Source organism: Zootoca vivipara, chromosome 10 (assembly GCF_965207765.1).
Source record: "Zootoca vivipara chromosome 10, rZooViv2.hap1.1, whole genome shotgun sequence".
Lineage (NCBI taxonomy): Eukaryota > Metazoa > Chordata > Lepidosauria > Squamata > Lacertidae > Zootoca > Zootoca vivipara.
Window position 1 is genome coordinate 9728764 of NC_142593.1, and position 21077 is coordinate 9749840.

At 42.6% G+C, this 21077-nt stretch overlaps 1 protein-coding gene across 3 annotated transcripts in view; it reads right to left on the reverse strand.

Annotated features, from left to right (window-relative positions):
• Window positions 1-21077, reverse strand: part of CNTNAP4 (contactin associated protein family member 4) — a 250473-nt gene that overhangs the window by 190917 nt on the left and 38479 nt on the right. For all 3 annotated transcript variants that reach the window (XM_088652650.1, XM_088652651.1, XM_060280113.2), the window contains exon 2: window positions 13848-13958. In XM_088652650.1, coding sequence (XP_088508776.1) covers window positions 13848-13958 — 111 coding nt within the window. The remainder of the gene's footprint in view (window positions 1-13847; window positions 13959-21077) is intronic.

Sequence of the window (21077 nt, forward strand, 5' to 3'; positions counted from 1 at the left end):
ACGACCTTTAAAAAATGTGAGTATACTTAATATTGAGGGTTGGCACAACATATTCAGATGGCACGGCTATCTGGGACAAAATAAAGTGAAAAATCATAGAGGACTCCTCAATCATATAGTTAGGAAAGCGTTGTAGGTCACATTTTCATGCCTCATGGGCTACTGGAGTGGATTGTCCCCAACTGAGGAAACCAGGTTAGGAAGGCAGTTGCTGGGAGTGGAGCTTGTGCTTATCTTCTGCCTGCCACCCAGCTACGAATGGTGAAGCAGAGAAAACTCATGTGACCTTGCAGCCATCCTTGTGCTGCTGTGTCAGTTACCCGCAGGAAAACGGGGGGTCCTTCCTCTCTCCTTCACCCCACGTGAGATCATATGGGTAGCATAACAATTTTCATACCCCACAATTTTCTGAAACTTTAGATCTGGCTCTTCTTAGGTGCTGATATCTCCTTGCATTTTCTAAGCTATTCCCACTGGGAAGAGAAGAGATACTTGTCTGAAGATTCCACTTTACCACCTCTGTTAAGATGCACGTCTTAGATAAACCTTGTAACATTTCTGCTTTCTCGTTTCCTGTTAGTGGAGCTGTTCTGTGGCAAAAGCCCATGCAACCACTTTCACCTCTCATAAACTACTCAAATGACCAAACTAGAGTATATTTAGCTTAGGGCATGTCTATAGGCATGCCTATTTATTAGGCTTTACCTACTGTGCTTTCACACCTATGCTTAGAAAACATGCTCAAAGATGTTCAGATATTTTATTTCACAATTTCAGGGGCACAGAATGTTTCCAAGCTCATTAGCACAAACTGACAAAGTAGCAATTATTGTCTTCTGCTGCAGCAGTATGCCAAAAAAATGGAAAGGATAAGACCCAACTCCTTGATTTGTCATCGCAACATGTGGAAATACTATGTGTGTGCAGAAGGCTCTAGTTTGCAGCATAATTCTTTACATTTTGATTCAAAATCCAGCAATTCATGGTTTTCCAGTTTGATCTAAAATCTAGTACAAAGTGCATTGAACTGGATTTTGAATTAATTTTATGATGTAGTTTTCCAACCAAATAATATGCTGATGTTAGGGGAAAGTGAGCAAATCCATGTCTTAGTGAAAATAACAAATATAAATCCCTAATATTATGGAATGTTGCTTGCAAAAATGTATATATTTTGGATAAATTTCCATTAGAATGCTGAGCAATTTTCATGAGGTTGTTTTAAAAAGAAACTAAAATTGACAGAGTCATCCATCCTTACTACTGTATTGCTCAGAAAGGCACACAATCCTCTAGATAATTTTTTTCAGGGGAAGCAGAGGCTGCAAAGAGAAGGCAAGAAAACTCTTCTGTTCACTTCTGTTTCTATCCAGGCCATTAGCTGCTACAAGAGATGCTATTCCACTAGAATAAACAGGTTTACATATATGTGAATGATGTATTGCAGGGGCTTAATGAACTCAGTTTACAAACCACAATGCTCAAGTTGACCAGGTGATGACAACGTAGTTGTGCACACTCAGAGGATGACCTCCAAACCACCCTAAATATCTTTGCAGAAGCTTACAAAAAGCTTGGCCTATCGCTCAGCATACAAAAAACCAAAGTGTTGCACCAACAAGCACAAAACAGCCCCTTTGCAGTGCCACAAATCCAATTCAATGATGTAATGTTGGAAAATTTCCACAAGGGCTGACACTGATGCCAAAATCCAGCATCGCTTGAAGTGCCATGTGTTTGAGTATCGGAACATTCATGGGGAAATCAAAAAGCTTGTTTACAAAGCTATTGTACTACCAACCTTACTGTATGCTTGTGAAACATGGACCGCTTATAAACACCATCTCCATCTCCTCAAAAGATTCCATCAACGGTGTATCCAAAGATTTTACACATCACTTGGGAAGACAGGAGAACTAATCCCAGTGTACTGGAAGAAGCAAATATCACCAATGATTCTTCAACACCAACTTTGTTGTACTGGTCATGTTGTGTGGATGCCTGATTATCATCCAAATCAACTACAGTACTCTATTCTGAACTTAAAAATGGAAAGTGTAATGCTGGTAGTCAACAAAACAGGTTTAAAGACTCTCTCAAGGCAAATCTATAAAAAAAAGTAGCATAAACACAACTGGAAAAAAACACTGACTTGCGAGGGCTCCAATTGGAGAACAGCCTTTACTAAAGGTGTCATGGGTGGATCCAGATTTGGCCTCCACAGTCACTTAAAGACTCACTGTTAAAACCGTGTTCATGAAAGGCAATCTTACTCGGCTATGAGTCGTCACAGAAGAAGATGATAACCACAGCATCACACAAAAATATGTACTTCATGCATACATCACTGATGTGTTGTTACTGGATATCTCAATTTGTGCATTCTAAGGGTTTTCTGTTCTCCCAGTTCATGTAGGCATAACCCAAAAGCCCCATCACAACCTCTGAAAAAACATGCGTACCTGATTGTTTTTTCTCCTAGAGATAACAGCTAAAATCAACACACAGGGCAACAATGGAAACTTGCCGGCCACTGCGACAGGCAGCAAAATTAAAAGCTGAAATATCAAGATCACTCGCAAGATTTCCCAATGGAAGAGGCAGTTAGGCACTTCAAGAAACAATTAGATATTTGAAAGCTTTTATATAGTCATTAGAGTCTACTCCTTCAGTAAAAGAAAACCCCTCCGTTTCTGCAAAAAAGGATCCTCCCGTCCTCAAATACAAATCCATCTTTCATCCCTCAACAGGAAAGTCAATCATTTTAAGAAGTATAGTAAACAGTGCAGTGAGATGTGAAACACAGGGCTTTATTGTTTCATTTCTTTCTCAGCTCTTCCTAAATTGCTCTCACATGTTTGTACTTCTAAGCCTGCCGCCTTTTCTCGAGGTCAAGATTACAAAATGCCAGTGATGTCCATGTGAAATGAAATTGCAAGAGGCCTGGGGAGCAGAAGTGCAACACAAACTTGGAGTTTCTGAAATTGGTCCCATCACATAATGCTTCCTCAAGGCTCAATATCGGCAGCAACAGAAGCAGAAGCAAGCAGCTGTCTGGTAATGAGGCAGAACAATAAATCATCGCTAGAGATGATCAGACAACTGGTATGAAGACACGGAAAGGAGGTCAGCACTAAAGCCATATAATTAAAAGTTCAGTGGGTTTTTTTTCTCAGAAAGGTCTTCTAGGTTATTAATTTGACATCTAGCTACAGAATACTCTGCAAGTAGCCTCTGGATAACTCTAGTTTCATCATCCAGAGCAGGAAGTCAAGCGCCTACCCTTTCAGGCCATGTGTGATTATTCCTTCCTCTATGCATTTATTCAATGTGCAGAAGCCCTGTCTTCCTTCTCTTGGAATATGGTCACTCTAGTCCCTGCCTGCAATTCAGCACGAAAAACAAACAGACAAAAACAAACAAACAACCCTCTCCAAAAAAAATGAGTATTCTTTGAGTCTCGGAGTTTTTGCACAGCCAGTGCTGCATGATAATTCAGTAGAAGTTACCACCACAACTAACTACCCTTTTTTGTTGGTTCATTCAACACCTGTGACAAAAAGAACCTAGTTTCAGCAGCTTTCGGGTGAGAAGGCAAAGCTTCCCCAAAATATGCAAGGCAGAGTGTTTTCCTTACAGTAACTAAGTCTAGGAAGTTGGTTGAGGGAGTGTCCCCATCCCTTATAAAAATAATTTATTATTTCTACCCTCCCTATCTGGCTGGGTTTCCCCAGCCACTCTGGGTGGCTCCCAGCATAATATTAAAGATACAATAAAACATTAAACATTAAAAATTCTCTAAACAGGGCTTCAAAGGTCAGCACCAACACTTTGAATTGTACTAATTGTACTCAGAAATGTACCAGGAGCCAATGTAGGTCTTTCAGGAGCAGTGTTATGTAGTCTTGGTAGCCACTTCCAGTTACCAGTGTAGCTGGAGAAAGTTTGGGTGGTGATGGGGAACAATAGATTGCCTTTAAGCTGTTGGCAGAACAGTTTGGGGCTACAAGCAATTGTGCTAACAGGGTTTGTTGCAGGAACCAGTATTTTCTTTCATACCAACAAGTTCTCTCTGCTGAAGATGGACAAATATGTGGATTCTGTTTTAGACCTGTTCACCCATCCATGCCCTAACATTCCTGGACCACTACAGCTACTATGGAAGGCAGGAGTACCTTGAGAGATCTTATTCATAATTTGCTTCCAATACATCTCACTCAGACTTTTGCAAACAATGTTATATACAAGTTACATATTTGCCAGATCAGCTACACTGCTGCCCCCCCCAACCCCCGAACTGTAAACCAGGCACATCTACAACAACAGTATTATATGGGGTGGTTTCACACAGCTTTGCCAGTTTACCCCTCCCATCATTTCTCTCTCTCTCAAAGTTAACTTCCGTTTGGATATCAATCAAATACTTCCTCAGACTGCTTCATGCAGCAGTGACCCTAATGAAATAAATAACTCTTTTTAGTACCGAAAAGAATTGGATCTCAGGGGCTTTATATCAAAACTATCTCTGTAAGCAATTTCATGGTCTGTGGTATAGTACATGCATGTATTATTAAATACTTTGTATATATATTTAAAAACTTCTTTCTGGTGTTTCAGCAGCTTTTTTTTTCTTTCCCGTGTTGTGATCTACTTTTCTTTTCCCTTCCTAAATAAGATTTCAAGACCAAATGCTAATTGGTGCAATTCTTCCCATGCTACCTCCCATATAACATATTAGAATGGGCCACTGGGTTCCTTACTGAAAATTGTTTGCCCTAAATACACATTAATGATTTTAGTTTTAAAATTATGTTTGAGTGGTGGGCAGAAAACTTTTTTTCTTTTTTTCTAAACAGTCTAGAGACCAATTAAATGCATCTCTAAATTGCTGACTGACTGAGATTTTTATCCACAGAGTTCTCTTTTCAGACCTGCCTAACTCAATACTTTTCCTCTTGCCTGGACTAGTTTACAGCTTGGAGGTTTTTCTTCTGCACTTGGGAAATGTAATGAAGTGGACGTATATTTTATAAATGCATATATTCATATACAGCACTGATAAGGGGGAAAAATCCTGGGGTGCAGGGATATACTCCGCTGCCCAGCTCATCGGGGTGCCACTCCCCGTGGGTCACTCTGGTCAGCAAAAGAAGGTGTCTCCAGACAAGTTAAAGAAGCAAAACAGCGTTCAGTAGACCTGATCTTCATTTGTTGCAACAAGGTTCAAATACACAAAGAGTAGGAACCCCAAGCATGGGGTTGTATGAACTTTTAAGGCCTCTCCCCATTTCCCATAATACATTTTTTCAACAGCATCATCAATACATCACAAATATGTCACAAAGTAGGAGCGTCTGGCATGTAGAAACATAAGCCCTTCACCCACCCCTGTCAATAACCCCAGTTCCTTTTAACAACCCTCTTCCCCAAAGAACAATAAAAGTATTTACACATTCCCCTAGCTGCAAGGCTTTCCTGTGCTTCTCCTTTTAAAGTATCAGGATTCAATCCACCATCCCAATGGATTTCTGTCTGGGGTATGTGCTGCCCTTGATCGCCTCCTGCCTCCTATTGTGAGGCCAAGGTCACACCTTACAGAAGAGCAAGGAGTATATGATCTTTTGCTTAAGGGATTATGGAGGCAGGATGAGGCCTGGATTCCCCTCTCCCAGAGGAGTCATTAGCCATTGGAACCAAGGAAACTGATCAAGCCATTGAATTTTGGTGATTATGTGTGAAGTTTCCATAGTTTTCTGTATTGGATTGTCAGAGGAAATAGTACAATACATGGTATCTGCTTATTGCCATAGGTGCCAACTCCCAGATTGAAAAATCCAGGATCGGAAGTCGCGCTGCGACCGGAAGTTGCGCTGTGGCCATTTTGGAACTGGGCAGAGCAGCACCGGAAGTTGCTTCTACGCACGCTCTGCCCATTTCCAAAATGGCTGCAGTGCCAGAAATCGCTTCTGCGCATGTCCAGAGACTCCAGACATGCGCAGAAGGAGCCTCCCCGAGCCGGTAAGAATCCAGGGGATTTACGTTTTTTAAAAAAATCTGGGCTGCCAGCGGGAAACGGCTGGAAAAATGGGGGTTTCCCGGGGAATATGGGAGACTTGGCAGTTATGCTTATTGCTACAATTTTATAGGCTGCTTTTCTGAGCATCTTTGCTGTTGTGTATGTATGGTGCTTGTGTAAACGGTCATTGTCTTGGCCTTAGTTCGAGGCTGTGGTGAAAACTTGGGATTTTGGGGGAGTCATTTAACTGCTCCCCCCATTCCTGGTATTAACAGCACTTCATGGAACTGAATTCTATGAGCATATAGAACTGAATTCTCTGCAAGTGTAACTGCACAAAGGAGTTGTGTGGACATTTTGTTAGCCGTTGCAATCCACTTTGGCTGCCTTTCTTTGCATAAGTCCAGGCAGCTATGAAAGTGCAGGAATGGGTAAGAATTAGGTAACTGATGTAAATAAAACCCATGCGCCAACACTTCTCCATAAACGTAGATGGTGCTCAGCTCTGCCTCTTCTTTTTGTACTTATTCTTCATACACTTATTTTAGTCCTCTTGATGCATAAAATGTCTGGACAAATGAAGAAGTAAGATTGTGCCTTCTAGCTCTATGCCCAACTTGCACATGGATCAGGCCTTCTGGACAAAGCTATTGTATGAATAGGTTGTACACACTGTTAGATTCCAGTGAAGCAAATAGCTAATTGGAGTGGACAAATAGAACAGCTTCATCAGTTATCCAATAATTTAATTAGACAGCATCTATATGATATCGAGCAACAGAATAATTTGGCCACAATGAGGAAATTTTGTCCATGGTATGATTATTTTCCATCTAGTCATTTTGACACTTGGCAAAATTTGACAATTCCAAAATGCAGACACGCTTTCACTTTCTCAAGATAGAATGTACTGTTTTTGGCTGTACTTGAGGGTTGATTTCAAAAAACTCCGCTGGAAAAAGAGTTATGTCCATGTGGAGATGGCAGTATGGAGTCAGTGGCTCATATGCTTCTGGCTTGCGCTCTTTATAAAGATTTGAGGAGTGAGGTTATTGTTAGAGATTCATTCCCCGTGTTTGCATTCATGGGATTGTTGTCTATCACATGACAGTGTATGTTTACATTCCACAGAGTGGGAAGTGACGAAGACAGGATGTTTGTGTTACTGTGTTTCCTGAAGTGGGACTATTGTCCTTTGTTCTTTCTCTTTGCTGCCTAATGCTAGAGAGAGAAGGAGCCATGTTGCAGTGCTCCGTGTGTGTTTATATGTAAATAAAAGTAGTTTAGCCAAATGCTGTGCTACTGAGTTCTGTTATGCAACTGCGCAAACTCTGCGGATCCGTAAGTGTGCTGATGTCAGTTGGCATCAGTCACTGTGATGTTCAGGCAGAAGAATGCTTTTGAAGCTCCCAAACGATTGACCAGGAGGGAGAGAACATGCTGGTCAGGCATGTGTCTCTGCCAGGGTCCTTCTTCCGAGTAAGTGATCCTAATACTGTAGTTATTACCCCTCTACTATTCTCCTTGCTGGGTCGCTCAACCATTACTACTGTGCCCATTCTTTTAGCAAATCAAAGTGATTGGGTGACAGCAAAAAACTACAAGGTTTTTAGAGGGGTCAATTAGAATAAGATCTATTATTTGATTTATGATGTAAACCTTCAAAATATATTTTGTACTGTTAAGTTTTTACCTCTATCTTCAGTAGATTTATTTTATTTTATTTTATTTTTGCTATGCCCAGTGGCTGATGCAAATAAAGATTTTTCTGATTCAATCTAGGCAAGGTTAAGCACATAGGCCAGTCTCCAACTATAGTAGACCAAGTGTCCAGAAGCAGGTAGCATGGTCTGAGATAAGCAAGAGTTCCTATCCATAGGGAAAGAATGGCAAGGTTGAAGGGCCAGAGGCAGAGGACCTAACTGTGATTTTAAAAAAGTGTACTATAACTGCATAAAGTCTCAGGTTCAATCCCTGGCATATGCCTAAAGGGCTGGAGAGCCATTGCCATTCTGTGTAGACAATACAGAGGTGTATGGATCAGTGCTCTGGCTCGGTATAACATAGCTTCCTAAGTTTCAGTACAAACAGATGGTCATATTCCACAAGGGAGGGAGGCAGGCCATAGGAACCTCTAAAGCATCCACTCTCTCTGATTAGTTGCTCAGACTGAGGAACAAAGCCTGAGGGCTGCAGTTATATAAAGCCAGCCTTGGGGTGGGGAAAGAATTTTTGTTTGGTTTACTTTTTGCAGTGAATTGATCCGGTCCGACACTCCCAACCTTGCTTGGGGATTGCAACTCGATTCCCCATCACATTAAACACTTCTCCAGATTTTCCAAGTGCAGATGCCCACGCAAAAATATGTGTTTCGTTTAAAAGTTGCATACAACAGGTGGGTTTTGCAGGTGACTGCATTGAAAAGCATGGGGAAATCTCTGTTTTATTTGCATATGCCCACTCCCTCCAGCAGCACAGCACTGCAGCCCAAGAGCCACAATTGCAGTTCAAGCTTCACCATACCCCATTCATCCTCCATGGCAGTCTTGCATATGCCCAGCCCACCAGTGAACAGAATTTCCAGTCTGAGATAGACTGAGTTGGGGAGATTCCTTCACCTACTGAAGGCTGGGAGCAATAAAGGTGATGGGGTGGGTGCTGATAAACAGCTTAATTTGGTCACATCATTGCCAGGATGTGTAGGAAGAATTAATGTGGGTTAAGGGAATATTTGAGCATCCATTGGCACCTTTGGCTATGAAGGGCATTTTTTCAGAGACCAGATGCTCTGGGCTTGCTTGTGGGTCCCTTAGGTTGCATTCACATGAAAGCTCATTTCATTTTCACAACATTTCTCAAACTGTTAATTTCCAGATTATATCTGAGCTTTCAGACAATGAAAAAGCCACTTCTGGAACCAGAGTGGAACCATGGTGGAATATAGAACAAATTTAGCACTCATTTCCATAAGATTTTCAAGCAGATCCCCCCCCACCCTCGGAAACATGGAAACGAAAATAGCAATATATTCCACTATAGTTCCAGATGTAGCTTATACATCATGTGGGAAAGTCATAAAAGTGGAATGAACAGCCTTAATATTGACATGGAACTTCCTTGAGGCTAACCTACCACACCTGACTGGAGTCGTAGGAGATGTTGAGGGCAGGAGGACTTCTGCTCCTGGAAGGTAAGGCTCAAGGTTTGGCAATCCCTTTTGGCATGGGTAAGGGGTTGCTTGTCCAAGGGTAATGTTAGTTTCCCAAGCTTCTCATTTTCCCCGACAGATGTTATCAATAAAAGAGGCCCTAGTTAAACCCATTTCAAGTTCCATGTTCCTTTATGGCGGGTTGGGTCACAAAATGCACACAAAGTGATGGAATAGCACACAAAGGAACAAACAGGGTTCTTATGATATGCAACAGGATGGAACAGACCTGTTTGAGTGACAGTGAAACTGAAACAGCGACTCAGCTCATTCCTAAACCAGCCGTCATCTTATTTGCTAACCAGTTCGCCTGACACAGGTGGGCTAGTAAACTGCCATAGAACTTTCTGGTCATGGTTTCATTATTTGGGTAATGCTGCAGAGTGGCAAGGATCAGGCTAATAGCTTCACCTGCCTGAGATCTGTCTTCTTGCTACCAGACTATATACATTGAGTTCCCTGGCACGTATATGCATCTAGGCTTTGTCTGCAAAACTAGTAGCTTACATTTCTGTACCATGCATGATAAACATTTTGCAACTCCTTACTGATGTGTTTTTAAAACTTTGGCCTTATTTAAAGAATTCCAGCTGTGAAGCTAGATTAGTAATTAATTTGGAAACCTGATCAGGACACATACTAGAGGAAAAAATGCAATTACATTTAAAATTCACCCATACATTGCAAATGGCATTTTCTGCTTTCTATAGAGTTCTCTGGACGACAACGTGTTGCTCACAATTCTCCCTATGGGTGCAGTCAAAGAGCTTCAAGATTATTATCCAATGCAATGCCCTATCCAAAGTCTGCAGTGAGATCAGACAGGAGGAGCATATCATCTCAAATTGCTCCCACTTATATTCATGTTTAAATATTTAATCATATAGATATCAAAGGCAGAACATAATAAAATTCATTCAACGGATGAGCTATATAATTAATGTTTGGAGAAATATTTAGAGAGGTGACTCATCTGAAGGCTTGATCATTCTGGCAATTATGAGGGGGGAGGGGAAATAACATTTAATGATTTTAATTCTGAATGTGCTGAGGTCTTTGTCTCTGTGGATATTAATATGCAGTGGTCTGTGTCTGTGCCATTATACCGTTTTCTTTTACTAATCGTTTATTTGGGATTCTAACATTTCTTTTTTGACTCTTCCATGCAAGAATTCTCTTTACATCCTTCCCCTCTTCATCCAACCCTCCTTCCCTCTCCCCCAAAATCTTCACACCAGTTCAAATAGAAACATTTAAACAGATGATAATACAATAACAGGATTAAACGAGGATAGAATAACTTTTTTCATCATAAATATTACAAATAACTAATGAAACTTATTAAAATAATAATAACACTAACATAACGGAGACATTGCACTCTGTTTCCCATGTCATTGGGATAAAGGTAAGGTAAAGGGACCCCTGACCATTAGGTCCAGTCATGCCGGACTCTGGGGTTGCGCGCTCATATCGCATTATTGGCCGAGGGAGCCGGCGTATAGCTTCCAGGTCATGTGGCCAGCATGACAAAGCCGCTTCTGGCAAACCAGAGCAGCACATGGAAACACCGTTTACCTTCCCGCTGTAGCGGTTCCTATTTATCTACGTGCATTTTGACATGCTTTCGAACTGCTAGGTTGGCAGGAGCTGGGACCAAGCAACGGGAGCTCACCCCATCACAGGGATTCGAACCACCGACCTTCTGATCAGCAAGCCCTAGGCTCAGTGGTTTAACCACAGCACCACCTGGGTCCCTTGGAATGTCATTGGGATATTACTCAGCAAATGGTTCCAAGAATCCATTCCAACAGATCTTTTCCTTATGCAGTTTACTAACTAGGACCTTCACATGTGCTGCCCAGAGAGCTTGCATCAAGGTCTTGCATCCATCCCTCAGTATCTGGTGAGATACGTGGAAGCAACGCAATCAGCAGGGCAGAGCCACAACACTAGCTTCCCTGCAGATGGGCTGACATGTCAGTGTCACTTTCCAGGAGGGGTTGAGGTGATGAAGATCATAGTGTTGTGTGAGTGCACTAGCAGCCTCATCTAGCACTGATCCCAGTGCACCCACACTGCACTGGGATTAGTGGTGCCTCCACCCAGAAAGTGACCGTGACACACTTGCCAGCAAGCAGGAGGGGACAGAGCTCTTGTGCTTAGCTCTTGCTTGCAGTCTTCCCTTGGGTATCTGGTTGGTCATCTGGTGAGAAAAGGGTGTTGAAGTAGATGGGCCATTGGCCCAATCTGGCAGGCTCTTCTTCATAAGAACATATTTCTTATGAAGCTAGCATTGTGACTCTCCCTACCCAGTGGTGTAGTGTGGGGGAAGGGGCTCATAGCTGCCAAGTTCCGGCCTGAGAAATAAGGGACTGGACCGGAAGTAGAAGACCGGAAGTAGCGCTGCCGCCATTTTGGAACTGGGCGGAGCATGCTCAGAAGCGACTTTTGATGCTGCTCTGCCCTGTTCCAAAATGTCCGCCGCACCAGAAGTCGCGCTGCAGCCATTTTGGAACTGGGCAAAGCAGCATCAAAAGTCGCTTCGGAGCATGATCCGTCCAGTTCCAAAATGGCCGTCGCGCCAGAATAAACCGGGGAAAAACAAAAAAAAATCCGTTTTTCCGGCTGGGGACAGCAGGAAAAACGGGGGTTTCCTGGGGAATACGGGAGACTTGGCAGCTATGGAGGGGCTGCCAGGGTAATGACCCTGGGCATGTTTTTTCTGGGGGATGTTGCTCATCGCAAAGCGGTTCAGGACAGGCAGGGAGGCATGAGGAGGACGCAATTTTATCAATTGCATTTGCAGCCCTGCCAGCCCCGAGCCGCTGCAGTGTCACTAGTGGCAAGGACTGGGCTGGTGTGTTACACCCCCGTTCTGCCACACTGCTGACTCTACCTTACCAAGTGACATGTTTGAAGGTTATTTGCTACTAATGTAGCAAAAACATGGCCCTGTGGAAACATTGCTTCTGCTCTTTCTCCAAGTCCGCTCACCTTTTTTGTTGGGCAGTGTTGCAGCCAGGCATCAGTGCCTCTGCCGTGATCTGGTCGGGGGCAGAGATTGACACCCCCTTTGTCGCTGTCTGGGCCATGTTGGCGGCTCTGGGCAGGGTCCTGCCCAGGTGGGGCCCAAACAACACCAGCTGGAGGCATGGCCATGGGAAACTTAAACTGTGATGCGGCCAGGAAGATGTCCTCTCATGCCCTTTGCCAGCACACAACTGCTACTTTACAAAAGTGTGACCCTTTTGTAGCATTTAGATTATTTATCTCCACATTAATTCTGGTTAGGACTTTTCTCTAGAACAGGCATCCCCAGACTTTGGCCCTCCAGATGTTTTGGACTACAATTCCCATCTTGCCTAACCACTGGTCCTCTTAGCTAGAGATCATGGGAGTTGTAGGCCAAAACATCTGGAGGGCCACAGTTTGGGGATGCCTGCTCTAGAAAGTTGTTGCCTTCACAGTAGATGAATTAAGTCTGCCTGCAGTTACCTACCCCTCCAGAATTCATCATCAGGAGATGCACCTAGACACTCAAATATTACCATTTTTCTGGTGGATTAGTTTCACACCCAAACAAGCACTTGACATTGTGTCCATAGTTTGCCTCTGCATACGAGGGTCACATAAAAGGATAAAGCCCAACTTTGTGATCGCGCTTTGACCAAACTAAAGGTAAAGGTAAAGGGACCCCTGACCATTAGGTTCAGTCATGACCGACTCTGGGGTTGCGGTGCTCATCTCGCATTATTGGCCGAGGGAGCCAGCGTACAGATTCCAGGTCATGTGCATAGCTGCCAAGTTATCCCTTTTTTAAAGGGATTTTCCCTTATACTGAATAGGCTTCCTCACGAGAAAAGGGAAAACTTGGCAGCTATGGTCATGTGGCCAGCATAACTAAGCTGCTTCTGGCAAACCAGAGCAGCACACGGAAATGCCGTTTACCTTCCCGCTGTAGCGGTCCCTATTTATCTACTTGCACTTTGACGTGCTTTCGAACTGCTAGGTTGGCAGGAGCAGGGGCCGAACAATGGAAGCTCACTCCGTCACAGGGATTCAAACCGCTGACCTTCCGATTGGCAAGCCCTAGGCTCTGCGGTTTAACCCACAGCGCCACCCCCACCCCTTGACCAAACTAGAGTTATCCAAATTAAGACACATATGGCAAACAATGGACTGATCAAACCAGATATTCACTGAGCTGTTCATGTGAAGGGAAGAGGGGGCAAACAAGCAGCAAAAAACAACTTGAAAGCCATGTCTTTCCAATTTTTTTAGTTTTACAAATTAAGGAGGCTTATATAATCCCAGGCAGTTTGTATTAGTGTATCATTATCATTCTGATGGACCTACCAACCATTAATATTAGAAATAAGTGGTGCTCTGGTCCCATGCATTTGAACAGTATTCTAGTTTCATGGTCTGTGCTTGGCAAAGTAGCCTAACACTGGATAATAAATGTCTGGTTCATAAAAAATTATATTGGTTTATGCCTCAGCCACAAAAAATAGAAATTATTGACAAATGTGTGCTTCCTATTTAGCAGTCTACACAAGACACCATACTGTTCATTTGTCTTCTTTGTCAAACATACAGCAATGAAGTGAGAATCCTTACCGTCTCTTCGATTAAGCCTTGCAAATCCTGGGCTGTGGCTACTGGACAGCTCCGTTGAACTACTGAACGATGATTGAGGCAAGGCAGACACCAACTGATCGTGACAATTATCTGCCAGAGAAAAACATCATGTATCAGGCTCGCACACTTAAACAAGGACCGCTGAAAACCATAACTAAAACAGAACACTGGCAAACATCAGAATTGACCTTGTACTTTTCTGATCACGTCTCCACAGTGTGTGTCTTGGGTCTATTATAAGTTCCAGTCCTGAGCCGGCACTTTGTATTTGATCAATATTTCATCAGATTACCATGGTGTAATTTACTGGATTCTCTGACTCTTTCAGTGCCCCTTGTTCTAACTTAGCTTTGAAGACAGACTTGATAAATGGACGGGAGCTTACTAGCTATTATTTACGACCAGAACAATCGACACCTGCTAGTTCAGCTTCAGCTTGAGTAACACCCAGCAATGCCCTGTACATATGCCATATATATCATTAGGTGTTAAAGTGCTATCACGCTTCCAACGAACAGCTATCTCTAGAGAATTTTTGTAAAAAGAAAAGCTTGCATTAAGAATAGATGAGGTACTCAGCTAAGTGCGCTTTTTTGTTCTGCCAGGGTTGTTGTTGTTTTTTTGGGGGGAGGTAATGTTTGTGATGTAGAAGGAACATGAAATCATTATCAGGCAATTATTAGTATGCAAGTCTTGGGCTTTTAACGCAAAGCAGCAACAGCGTTTCAGAAAAGGGGATTTAGCGGCCGTTCCCAATCAATGGCACACAAGCAAGCAGATTCTAATCAATATTTCAGGATGTTAAATCCTTTTCCAGCCTGATTGCTAAACAGGACAAGCATTCTTTCTCCATTTATATCTGCAAAAAATAAAATAAATAAAATAAACTGAGAATCAATAGCTGCTCTAGTTTTAGCTGAAAGAAAACCAAATGGAAACAGAGAGAAAAAGGCCAGGAAATGTTGCCCTGATTATGCCCTGCTGGCATTTGCTGTTTAGTAAAAGCAAGAAAATTATGTAAAACATATCTGTTGGAAAAGTAACCAATAGATCTAATAAATAGCGCTGGATGGGTCAAGAGTAGTCTCTTTGGTTGCACTCAGCAGAGTAAAAGAGGATCAACGCTGAATCTTGCCTTCTACCAAGAGATGTGTTCAATGAAGCTAGAAGGCTTTACAATATCACATCTGCCTTTAAAGAAGGAATTAATTCTAATTCATTGAGCATCCTATCCAATGCAATAATTTCTTAGGGAGCTAGGAAAAACAAACACAATTATATCCATACAAGAAATCCTGATGAGAACTATTAGTGCTGGTTCTTTTGCAATATCTGCACACAGGGGTTTCAAGAACCTTTGTTCTCCCCTCTCCGTAGAAGGGTTATGGTCATGCAAATCAGTTTTCATATTTACGCTGAATTCCTATATTCACTTTATTTGAGTAGCCTCATTTTGTGGCTGTTTACCTAGGGTGCACAGCGTATGCTGGGAGTTTCCTCAGTACAAGACCTTTTGGAAGAACCGTGTAAGAACTGTGAATGAAGTACCCCAGAATTCTGTTTCCAGTGGTGACCAATTAGTTGGCACTCAAATGAATACAAAGCTACAACCATCAGCTTCTTTATATACTTTATATAATTTTCATTAAATTTTCTGTTTTACAATTTAAATTACTCATTTTGCATCCTTAAAATATCAATGACTTCCCTTCTTCTCTTTCCATGGCTCACTTTACATATCATAAACCCCTGCATATTTTACAAAAACTATACCATTAAGTATTCCATTATTGCATCCATCAAAACTTATTTACACTGTTGAATTTATCTTAATGTTGCATGTGTTCTCAGCTGTACACAGTTATTTCCCAATAAATGTTTTCCAATCTTCTTTAAATATATGTTCTTCTTGTTCTCCTATACTATATGTGAAGTCTGCAAGTTGTGCATATTCTGTCAACTTAAGTTGCCCTTCTTCTTTGGTTGGGACCTCGCTCATTTTCCATTTCTGGGCCGCAGTGGTAGCATACATAAATAACATTTTTTGACATTGGGAATTTCAATTTGAATTATCTCCAGTAAGAAGGACTCTATTTGTTTGGGGGTTTGGGGGGGGTGGGGTGGGGGAGAGAACCATCAGCTTCCACAGGCCAGGTAAGAGAAGGACTTTATCAGCTAATTTTGTCCCTGCGATGTTGGTAGCGGCAATGCCACCCTCTACCAATCATCAATGAGCATCGCTGATGTGCTTTTCCCCAAAAGGCCGTTTCAGGTGTTACAAATATGGAGTGGGAAGCATGTGAGAGAGCAGCAGGACAACCATGTTGGCATTGTTCCTTTCATTGCCCTTCAAGACTCCCAAGCACCCCTCAAAATTAGACACAGGATTTTAGTTTAAGTTATTGGGCAAAATTTAGGCCACAACTGGGCCCCCATTGCAAAACAGGTGACCAGCAAAGTCCATAGCAAGGCCAGACGAACCTAAGTAAAGGGAGGGTGGGTGGGGGATCTGCGGCGCGAAAACAAGAGAACAGCAAGGTTGATATGCACAACTGATATCAACATCCAACCATATTCCTGGCTGCAGGTTAAAAAAAAAAATTCTTAAAAAAACAACAGCAGCATCCCAGTGTCAGGGAGTCTTGGTAACAAACAAGCGTAGTTAATTAAAAAGATTTATTGCAAAAAAACAAACAAACCAGAGTTCACCAGAGCGGTGAGCACAGCCGTCCACCATAAATCAAAGATGCCCCTTCTAAGGAGGGTGTTTGCCGTGGATTCAAACAGCCGAGCTTCCTCTTGTGATGTATTCTGTCTTTAAGACCCCCCCCCCCATACGCCTAGACCTTGCACTAAGGGGGTCAGCTTCCACCCCTTCCTCATTCTCTGAGAATGTGTTTCCGTGGTCCTTCCCACTCTCTGAGCTGCTTTCATTTCTAGCCCCTGCATTTTGTCCTTCACTGGCATGCTGGCAAGCTGCCGGCTGACTCTCTGCAACTCTGCTATCAGTTGGCATTCCTAACAGCGGGGTGGGGGTGGGGAGTTGGCTCTTGGCTATAATCCTCCTGTCTTGCAGTTATCCCTCTCTCTTCCTGGCTACAGTGGTACCTCAGGTTACAGACGCTTCAGGTTACAGACACTTCAGCTTACAGACTCCGCTAACCCAGAAATAGTACTTCGGGTTAAGAACTTTGCTTCAGGATGAGAACAGAAATGGCACGGCGGCAGCGGGAGGCCCCATTAGCTAAAGTGGTACCTCAGCTTAAGAACAGTTTCAGGTTAAGAACGGACCTTCAGAACGAATTAAGTTCTTAACCCAAGGTACCACTGTACTTCCTTCCCTGGGAGGTGGCTGCAAACTTCCCTTGGGGGCTGGCTCATTCATGACACCCAGGATAGCGATATTGACAGCCAAATCATCATTTGCATGCATCAAGCATCGAATCAAGCAGAGACAAAGGGGGCAGAATGCATTCCACAGTGTTGTGTCTGCTCATTGGGATGCTGATCTGCAAGCAGCGGCAGAAAAGCTGAAGCAGACTATCAGACTTTGGGTCTGAAGAGTGAACAGGTTGCATAGTTAGCTCAAGCAGTCTTCAGGGGAAAAGAAGGGTGGGGGGGAAAGAAGGCAGACAGTTGCTTGTGGTACCAGCGGTGCCAGGGGCTGATGGAGCGGTATATTGACTTTACTTATAATAGTAGCAGTTTAAAAACCAGATGTCTGCAAATGAGCAGAGCAAGCCAAAAGAGGGAAATGAAGAGAGAACATTGCATGGGAGGAGAAAAGCTGAAATGCAATTAAAAGGAAAGGCCTGGGGGAGATAAAATGCAGACACAGGAGAGTGTAGATCAACATATAAATAAATATTGGCCCATCAGCCAAATTAAGGCTCATTCACGTTATCTAAAACCTAATTCCACAATCTACCGTAATTTCAATGCAGATTTAATAAAAGAGCGGGCGCGAGATTTCTCCAAGCAGCATGGCAGCAAAGGTTGCATATGCAAAATGAGGAAATGATTTAGCTCTTTCCCCTTTGGAATTCAGAAAGGATTATGATGATGCTTGAGAGATTTGGCATCTGCAGCTTTCAAATAAAATGGAGTCTATTTACACTCAGAATTTCTTGCTTTGCCAAATCATGCATTCTGGGCCATGCTAGAAACAAGAATCATGAACACTTTCCTAACTTTGAACATACTTTGGAGGAATTACATTCATTACTACAGAGGAAATGATTTGGTATATGGTATACGCACTAGGTAAGTGGGCGTAAGCCACATTGAACTCAGTGAAACTTACTGCTGAGAATATATGCATGAACTTGGACCGTTCAACAGCAACAGGATTCGAGCACATCCTTTAACTCAGCAGAACTAATTTCTGAGTAGACCAACACAAAATGGGGTAAAGGAGTTGTGGGTTCAGGCTGTTTTTATTATGTATTTTTTATTGTATTTTTATGCTGTGAATTGCCCTGAGATCTACGGATGAAGGGCAGTTCACAAACATTAAATAATAACAGTAATATGTTTAGTTTGGTACTCTGTCAGCACTGTTTAGTCTAGCTAAACAAAGATCATGCCCTACAATGTAGGAATGATGTTTTATTCTATTGACTGATTGATTGATTGATTGCATTTTTATTCCACCTGACCCTCCAGAGGTTGTCAGACTCCAGTCCTATCAGCCCCAGACAGGATGGCCATTGGTTAGGGATGATGTGAGCCATACTTCAGCAACTTACGCAGGGTCACCAGTTCCCTATTCCTGCTAAAATGTCCATTCAGAATTTCCATCTAAATCAACAGTGCTTATTTGTGCATCCATGATTTCAGCCTGAGCCTACATATGCTGAAAGACTAAAGAAAAGATGTGTATTATGTCTAACGATAAAGGTAAAGGACCCCCGACAGATAACCCCAGTCGTGAACCACTCTGGGGTTGTGGTGCTCATCTCGCTTTACTGGCCATTGTTTGTCCGCAGACAAACCAGAGCAGCACACGGAAACAACATTTACCTTCCCACCTATTTATCTACTTGCACTCTGACATGCTTTCAAACTGCTAGGTTGGCAGGAGCTGGGACCGAGCAACGGGAGCTCATCCTGTCGTGGGGATTCGAACCGCTGACCTTCCGATCAGCAAGCCCTAGGCTCAGTGGTTTAGACCACATCGCCACCCGTGTCCTGAATAAACAAGCACACAATCACTGATAGGTCTACCCACCATTGTGAGGCGCAAAACAATGAAGATGATGCCTCCCCAGCTGTTGCCATTGGCTGTGGGTTTCTTGTGATGTCACAAAAGCCCTTGGCAACTGAGTGGATATAAAGGCAGGCCAAGGGGAAAGCCCTTCTCTATTTCCAGCAGGACACACCTGGCAATGCATGTGACATTCAGCACTGCCCAGGTTTCTTCCACTTGGAGGAGGCAAACTGGTGAATGGAAGGAGGCAATCCTCTGGCAGTGGGATGCTAGGGAGCAATAATAAGGCAAGTTTTCTTGCTTGAAGGCTGCTGGTATCTGTGATTAGAAGCTCATGGACGTCTCATGATGGACCTAACAGTAGCTTCTGGCACCACGGAACACTGTGACGGAAACCAGAGCACATGGAAATGCCGTTTTCCTTCCTGCCGCCGTGCTACCTTTTTATCTACAGTACTTCCACTGGTGTGCTTTCGAACTGCTAGGTTGGCAGGAGCTGGGACAGAGCATCAGGAACTCAGCTCACCCCATCATGGGGATTCAAACCCCCAACCTTCCGATCAGCAAGCCCAAGAGGCTCAGTGGTTTAGACCACAGCGCCACCTGCGTAGAGCTGTATGCAGCAGTAACCAAATGACTTGAACTAAGTGAGCTATTGTAATAACTGAAGACCTATGGAGGCATGACAGCTCTTGTGTTCAGCCCATGCTCCACCAATATCCATGCATATGGTCTGAAGGGACATGAGTCAACCACTGTTCTGAAGCTGGATTGCACCTGGATGGTTGATTAGCTGGGAGCCACTTATATACCACCTTGTGTCCCAAGATACAGGAAAAGCAGGAGAGCAATGCAAAAGATAAATAAAAACAAAATGCAACACCTGCATTTCTAGTTCACATATAATTCATATTCATAACAGTCATTTTCAGTAAGCACTAAAACACATGGGAATCATTGATTTTAATAACAGTCTGTATACTGTCATTTTTTTCCTAAATAATAGTCTGGTAGGAACTAGAATACAATTGAAACAGATAATGAAGCATGACAGATTAAACTTCTAATTTATTAGCAATACAAAGCATTTCCCATCAGATACTGGCTATCATCTTAAAACATGCAAGGATAGCTCTTGCCAACTGTCTAAGATAAACAAAGCATTTTGTGTAATAAGATAACCTCTGTATTTGGAATATTCAGGTATGAAGTCATTTTCCCCCCTCTCTCGGGGAAATTTTAAGTCAATTCACTCTACATCAGATACCAGAAGGGGTCTTTAGAAAGCGCAAGTGTTTCTCCCATTGAAGACAGTGGTAAGACTGGCATTGATTTTAAAGAGCATTGATTTTAAAGGAGCTGGATTGCATCCAAAATGTGTATTACAGCGTGAGCAGAATTTAAAAATAATTGCTCTTGCTATGTGATACAGCCTAACCGAACTGTGTATGCTTGTGTGGTTTTTAGAGTGGCACGTGATGCCAGGGTTTAAGCCATGCTTATTTCCTGGAAGATTGCATTCCTGATCTCAGATATATACATAAATTGTGGCAGCGTTGTAGTGGGGCGGGCAGGGAGAATGACTTTTGCAATGCTCAGAGTCGCCATGTTATTTTTTGAATATCCTAGGCCTTAGCACTGACACTGAGAATACTATAGATTCTACTATTCCTTCACTTGAACTTAACCGTATTCCTAAACTTTAATCCACATTTCCCCCTGTAATTTAGGATATTGCCTACAGTAGTTTGAATTTTGCTATTAAAAAGCAATACCATTGTTTTCTGAAGTTATAAATCACATCAGCGTTACCTCATGGAGAATAAGGAGATAGGTTAAATGGTTCATTTCACTTTTACCAACATGTGCAAACATTTTGTGGGCAGGTAGGAAAGGTTAATTCAATATGTAAATTCTTAGAATACACATGCAGTGTATTAATAGTATGGTAATAAAACAGTAAGACCTTGAAAGAGAACACAATAGGGCTTATGAATAAA